Source organism: Neopelma chrysocephalum, unplaced genomic scaffold (assembly GCF_003984885.1).
Source record: "Neopelma chrysocephalum unplaced genomic scaffold, ASM398488v2 Primary Assembly neopelma1_97, whole genome shotgun sequence".
NCBI classification, from domain to species: domain Eukaryota; kingdom Metazoa; phylum Chordata; class Aves; order Passeriformes; family Pipridae; genus Neopelma; species Neopelma chrysocephalum.
In genome coordinates, this window is record NW_020897760.1 from 2,179,111 (window position 1) to 2,186,342 (window position 7,232).

General features: G+C 57.1%; 1 protein-coding gene across 1 annotated transcript; it reads left to right on the forward strand.

Annotated features, from left to right (window-relative positions):
• Nucleotides 1-4,083: 4,083 nt before the first annotated feature.
• Nucleotides 4,084-6,112, forward strand: GADD45A (growth arrest and DNA damage inducible alpha). Its single transcript, XM_027694416.1, has 4 exons — nt 4,084-4,236; nt 4,317-4,418; nt 4,492-4,705; nt 5,329-6,112. The coding sequence occupies exons 1-4, from the start codon at nt 4,193-4,195 to the stop codon at nt 5,440-5,442; spliced, it is 474 nt and encodes a 157-aa protein (XP_027550217.1). The 5' UTR covers nt 4,084-4,192; the 3' UTR covers nt 5,443-6,112.
• The last annotated feature ends 1,120 nt before the right edge of the window (nt 6,113-7,232 follow it).

Below are 7,232 nucleotides of genomic sequence, written 5' to 3' on the forward strand. Positions count from 1 at the left end.
TCCCACCTTTGGGAGAGGTAATCCTGGGTCAGGAGTCTGCATGAGCACTGCAGAGTAGCTTGAGCCAGGCTGCTCTCTGCCAGGGAAGTCCCATCACTGCTCCATGCTGCCTGTGAAGCACCACCAAGCAGGGCTCTGGGCCACACTCCTGTGACCTGGGAGGTTGAGAAAGCCGCTGGCACAGTGCCTGGCTTCGGAGCCAAACCCAACTGTGTCCAGACTCCCCGGCTGCCCCGTGCACTCCCAGGTCTGGCCAAAGTCAAACCGTGAACACCAGCAGGGATCACTCCAGCTGAACCCTGCTTTTAGTTCCATCAAGGATGGAGAAACTGCAAGCAAAATGGGGAAAATATCTTTTTGCCCTTGTTTTGCTGCCAGTGCCCATCCAGGGGCTTACACTGATGGTGCTGGGGAAGCCGGATCCTGGGGCAATCCCAGGCTCTTCCCTTCTTCACAAGGAGGCAAAGCCAAAGTTTGCTGAGCGTTAGAGTCCAGGGAATCTGCTCCTGCAGGGCTCCAGGGCAGGATGCCCTGGCCTGAGAAGGTGGATGTGCCTGGATCCAGCAGCCAGCTGGTGCTCTGGGGTCAGCTCAGTGACACGGGACTGGTGCCGCTGGGAAAACACAGCGACTGTTGGAACAGAGGCTGTCCCTGGAATGTGCAAGCTGGCGTTTGCTTTGCAGAGGCGCTTGCTGCCCTCATCCAGCAGATCCAAAGGGGAGTGGAAACACTCAGGCGGAACGCGCGGCCTCGGCGCGGCAGCATGGCCGGGGTGCTGGGCTGCACAGGGCACAGGTGTGTGTCCCAGCACAGGGACAGAGCAGGACCTTCACAGAGCAGCAGGATGGGCAGGAGCCAGTGGGGCTGGACACAGGTTCCACTGGGACAAAGCAAGGCAGGGAACCAAGGGAGCAGACTAGGGACACCCAAACACAGAGACAGCACAGAGCCAAGTGGAAAGGGAGCGAAAGGTCCCCAGCAACTGCTCTGTGGGACTCAGGGTCCAGGACCACCCAGTGGGCAGCTACCCGGGAAGGGGCTTGGCCAGCTGCCAGCTGTTTCAGCAGGGACAAGGCTTTGTCACCTCTCCCTGACACTGTTTGATGGTTGGTTTCATTCCCAAAAACTTAAATTAAACAACTTGATCCTCTTACGTGCAGGAAACACCTCTCCAGCTGGCCCAGAATGTCCTCCAACAGTGGCAGCTCCCATCGAGAGCTCCCATGGGCATCTCCCACATCCCTGTGTGTTAACCCACTGCTCACCAAGCTGCCTCCAACCACAAGTAGCCAAACCTCACAGCCTCAGGAAACATTTGGGATGAGGGTCTGCCAGTGTGGGGGGGAAGAGCTGAGCCCCCTGGCTGAGCCTGAGCCCCCCAGCTGGGCCTGACACAGCTCCTGGCCCCCTGTCTCTGCAATGTCGAACACAGAGGGGATGGCAGGCACAGCCTGGGGAATTATGAAAGTCAGGATTAAAGGGCAGAGGGGGAGCAAAATGCCCTGGACGCTTTTTGGCAGGCGATGAAAGGAAGGTTTAGCAGCAGCTGCCAGCTGGGAGCTGATGGAAGGACAACTGTGGGTCCGGCTCCATGCCGGGCTCCCCAGCTCAGCAGCCACGGTGCATCCTCAGCACAGCCACTGACTCTCCCTGCAGCAGAGCAGAGGGACTCATGCACTTCCCGAGCATCCCTGCTGCTCCTCTGGGCAAAGGGAGGGATGGAAAACTGCTCCCAGACGGGAAACCTGCAGGGAAAGCACTGCTTTAGAGCAGTGCCTGCTGGGTCTGGGAGCTGCCGCCGCCCAGGAGAGAGAAAAGATGCTTCAGCTGCTTCCCAGCTGCTTCCCAGACAGATTTAGCTCTGGGGCCGGCACAGATGGGGCTGCAGGGCTGGACCTCCTGTGAGCCACAATCAGAGCCCTCTCAACGGAGCCAGGGCCTGCAGTTGCTAATAGAGATAGAGCAAATTAAGCGAACTTAATTCGGAGGGTCACCACACAATGCTCCCACCTGTTTTGCTGTGCTCCAGCCATCTGCCACCCCTCCACCTGATGCAAAAGGGGCTTTTTTCCCTTTCTCCTGATGCCAGGGGCTTTGTTAAGTCATGTTGTCAGGCTGCAGAAGCAGGACGGTGGCAGCAAGAGCTGAGCTGGGGGGCACATGCAAACTCCTGGGAGGTTTCCTCACTGGAGCCAGTGCAGGGGCTACTTAATCAAGGGGCTACTTAAATCACTCTGTATTCCACCATGAAAAACAGTTTCATATGCCCCATCCCTGGAAGTGTCCAAGGCCAGGTTGGACGGGGCTTGGAGCAACCTGGGATAGTGGAAGTTGTCCCTGCCCATGGCAAGGAGTGGAACTGGATAGACTTTAAGGTCCCTCCACACCTAAGCTGTTCCAAGATTCCATGATTCTATAATATCTTGTTTTCCAAACGGTAATTAAATTATTCTGCAAAATGGTGCATGGAAGGTGGTTCTGCATCACTCTCACAGCACTCAAAGCTGTGCTTTTGCAAACACTGCCTTGAAAAACAGCTCCTGCTATTCTGGAGCCAAAGTAAAACACCGACGCGAGCAAAGCTTTGAAGCACACATTGCCAAAAGCCCTGTGAGGGACCCCAAAGGGTCCCAGCTGCAGCCCTGCTCCGCTGGAGCCAGTGGGACTGAGCCAGCTCACAGCCGGGTTGGGAAAGAGTTTTGGCATCAGCCACGGGAGGATGGAGGTTTTTAGGGGCAACAGCTGACAAAGCTTTGACACTGTGCCTGTCAAGAGACATCCTCCCCAGAGGTCCGCCAGGCTGAGACAGGCCAGATGGTGCAGAGGCAACTTCCCGGAGAAACACCAAGTTCTTGGAAACCTGCAAAAGGCCTGGCGAGGGCGAGATCACAGAACTACAAAGTGGACAGGGACGCCTTCCACTATCCCAGGTTGCTCCAAGCCCCGTCCAAACTGGCCTTGGACAATGCCAGGGATGGAGCAGCCACAGCTTCTCTGGGCAACCTGTGCCAGGGCCTCACCACCCTCACAGAGAAGAATTTCTTCCCAATACCCAATCTAAATCTACCCCCCTGTGGAAGTGGGGTCCAGGCTGTCTGTGGGTCTCTCCCACCTCCCCAGCTCACTTTTGGCAGGACTGCAGCTGTGCTGGTGCTGTCGGAAGCTGCTAAGTCCTGCTGGTACCACTGTGCTGAGGGATCCCTGGAGCACATTCCAGGTGAAAACCACGTCAAGAGATTGTTTACTTTCCCCACTGCCAGTGCCACAGACTGCACTGGGTGTTTCCTAGCGCTGTGTGTGGAGGATTCAAAGGTTAGTGAGGTTGTGTTCTGACAGCACTGGTGTTCACTAGAAGAGGAATGGCAAGAGTGCAATCTCTGTGGAGGCAGGGAAAACAGACAACTGCATCCATCCATGGAGGGATTCTGCTCCTCTGCTCTGCTCAGGTGAGATCCCACCTGCAGTGCTGCCTCCAGCTCTGGGGAACAACAGCAGAAGGATGTGGAACAAGTCCAGAGGAGGCCACAGAGATGCTCTGAGCGCTGGAGCCCCTCTGCTCTGGAGAGAGCTAGGGGTGTTCACCTGGAGAAGAAAAGGCTCCAGGGACAACTTAGAGCCCCTGCCAGTGCCTAAAGGGGCTCCAAGAGAGCTGGAGAGGGACTTTGGACAAGGGCCTGCAGGGACAGGACAAGGGGGAATGGCTTCCCACTTCCAGAGGACAAGGTCAGATGGGATATTGGGAAGGAATTGTTGTCTGTGAGGGCGGTGAGGCCGTGGCACAGGTTGGCCAGAGAAGCTGTGGCTGCCCCATCCTTGGAAGTGTCCAAGGCCAGGTTGGAGCAAGCTGTTCTAGTGGAAGGTGTCCCTGCCCGTGGCAGGGGGTGGAATGAGTCGGTCTCAGGTCCCTCCCATGCCAAACTATTCCCTGTCCCGGTTCCCGGCGCCGAGCGGGGTCAGGCCCGGCCGGGCTCGGCAACGCGGGGGCGGGGCCTCATTTGCATAACCCAATAGAAGGACGATATGCAAATCGCGGCGGTGCGGGTTGGCCGGGGCGCGGCAGGGGCAGCGCGCGCGGGGCGCCTTTGTCCGGCACGGGCGGCAGGGCCGGAGCGGCCGCAGCGACGCCGGGGACGGGGCTGTTCCTGTCGCCGTGTCCGTGTCCCCGTGTCCGTCCCTGCCCCGCGGCCCCGTGATGACTCTGGAGGAGCTGCCCGGGGAGCGCCGTGCCGCCGGGAGGTGAGGCCGGGGGGGGCGGAGGGAGGTGCGGGGATCGCTGCGGTGCGGGGTCCCCGTGACGGGCGTTTGTCCCGGCGCAGGATGGAGCAGGCGGGGGACGCGCTGGAGGAGGTGCTGAGCAAGGCGCTGAGCCAGCGGAGCCTCACCCTCGGCGTCTACGAAGCGGCCAAGCTGCTCAACGTGTGAGTGACCCCCCCTTTGCCCCCGTTCCCCCTTGCCCGGTGTCCCCTCCGGGTGACGGCGGTTTCCCCTCAGGGACCCCGATAACGTGGTGCTGTGCCTGCTGGCGGCCGAGGAGGAGGAGGCGGGGGACGCGGCGCTGCAGATCCACTTCACGCTGCTGCGGGCCTTCTGCTGCGAGAACGACATCAACATCCTGCGCGTCAGCAACCCGGCGCGCCTGGCGCAGCTGCTGCTGCCCGCCGCGGGCCCCGACCCGCCCGCGGACCTGCACTGCGTGCTCGTCACGGTGAGCACGGGGGGCACGGACGGGCCCCGACGGACAGGCGGGACCCCCCGCAACTCGCCGTGCCCGGGGCTCGAACCCGCGGACTCAGCGCGCCCGCACCGGGGGCTGCGCGGGGCTTCCCACGCCCCAGGGAAAATGGGGTCCTTCTTCCCTCTCCTTTATTTTCCCCTCTTTCTCCTTTGTTTTCCCCTCTTTCTCCTTTTATTTTGTTCTTGCTTTCCGTCTTTTTTCTTCCTTTTCTTTTCTCCCCGTTTCTTTCCCTATTCCCCCCTTTTTCTTTCCCTCTTTTCCCCCTTTCTTTCCCTCTTTCCCCCCTTTTTCTTTCTTCCTCTCCCCCTTTATTCCCTTCTTCCCCCCTTTTTCTTCCCTTCTTTTTTCCCCTTTTTCTTTCCCTTTCTTCCCCTTCTCTTGCCGTCTTTTTTTTTCCTTTCCCTCCTCTGCCCCAGAGTCCAAAACTACAAAACTCCTCACACGCTTCCCGGCTTGACTTGTTTGTTTGCTTCGGTGGCAATTTAAGATGATTCACACTCCTGGACTTTCTGCTGTGCTTTTTTTTTTCCCCTGCTGCCCTGCGCGGGCTGTTTTTGCTGCCGTGTCCAAGCCTTCCCCCATTCCCTTTCCAGAACCCCCAGGCCTCGCAGTGGAAGGATCCAGCGCTGAGTCAGCTGATGTGTTTCTGCCGGGAGAGCCGGTACCTGGATCAGTGGGTGCCGGTGATCAACCTCCCGGAGCGGTGACCGCCGGAGCCCATCCCGATCCCGATTGCACTGGAGTGTTGCAAGACTTTCGCAGTTGCTCAGGAAGTAACTCCCTGCCCTGGCACCGGGATTCCGGGGGAGGAAAAATAAAACCCAACAAAAAAAAAAAAAGCTAAAACTGACGTCGGGGGGGGGGTTTGGCTGCAGTGGAGCGACGTGTTGTGTGGGGCTGGAGCAAAGCGATGCCGGAGCGGTGGGAATGACTGAGGAAGTGAAGGAAAAGTGGCAGGATGAGCCCAGCCTGACATGCCAGGGGTGCTCAAGTCCCTCGCTGAAAACACCCTTCACTTTCTATCCTTAAGTGCAACTTAAAATTCCTGTTTTAAACACCTTAAAGAGCAAAAATCGAGGCATTTTGCCAACAATGTTCTTGTATTTTTGGGATGTTATTTCTCATGTTTTTATGCTAAGATATATAATAATTATAATAATAAGTTATTTTCTGATATTGATGGGAAAATTATTTATACTTGGAGGTTTGAGAACCGAAATGCCCTTAAGCCGTTGGTCTGCAACCACAAATCTTTTACCAGTTGGCTGTGCAAGCAGCAACATTAATATAATTGTTTGAAATTTGAGTGTTTGGGGGGGGGTTTGGTGTTTCTGTTTTGTGTTTTCTTTTTTTTTTGAAATAAAGTTTCCAATCAAACCTTTGGCCCAGGGTTTTATTTCCTTACTCCATTAGTGCACAGGCAAAAGGGCTCAGCAGCAGCTGCTTCCTCATCCTGGCAGTGAGCAAGGTCCTGTTGTGCTGCTCCATGTGGGTTTATTCCCAGCTCCTCCCAAGCCATTAAATGCCAAAGCAGCCGTTGTGCTGCAAGAAATGGTTGGAATGTTATTTATTTATTTTGCTTGAATGCTGCAACAACAGGAGCTAAGAAAAAGAGAGGCAGCTTTATTGCAGAGACTCCGACACTCCTGCAGCACCTGAGTCTTCTTGGAATGGGGGGAAACCTGATTCCTTGGTGCAGGAAAACTTGACCTGATGTTTCCTTGCACCACAGACTCTGCAAATGCTCCTAGATTTTTTCCCTATGCACCCTCAGCACAGCCCGTGCCCACCGGGGTTGGGAGGTCTCTGTGCCAGGTTCCTCTGTAATTACAACTCCAGGCTGGCACACAGCAGGGATTTCTCCATGTGGCAGGAGAACAGCCTCTCCCGCCCACGCTGCCAGCACTGCCCGGGGGGCAGGCCACGGGGACACCACTGACCCACATTGGACATCCCTAATGGCACGTGTGTGACCCCACAGCAGTGGCACCGGGGGGTCAGTGTCCCCAACCCCAGCAGGACCGGTGCCAGCCTAGCCAGGTTGTGAGGCTGGACCAGTTCTCCCACTCCCGGACACTCTGGCCCAAGGCCACCCATCCCTATCCATGTCTGGCACGTAGCTCAGGACCAGCAGGTGCCATCCTGTGCCCTGGGACACTGCAGGAGCAGCATCACCATATTTGCTGTTTCTCCAAGCTCAAACTCAATCCAACCCCCCCAAACCCCTGATTTCTCTCAGTCACCCCTCCAGCCCCTGTCCCCACACTACAAACTGGGCAAGACCTCTGGGTGGACCTGGGGGCACATGGCCCAGCACACAGCCATGCACACAAATGCTTGTTTTTTTCTCCAAAATCAGCCAGCTTGGCCAAGGGGAGAGAGGGGCAGCATGACAATGCACCATGGTGGGGTGGCATGGCGATGCAGCATGGTAGGGCATCCCCATGGCACCCCACAGGTTTCTCCCAGCACCTGTGGATGGCCTCATTTCTCCTTT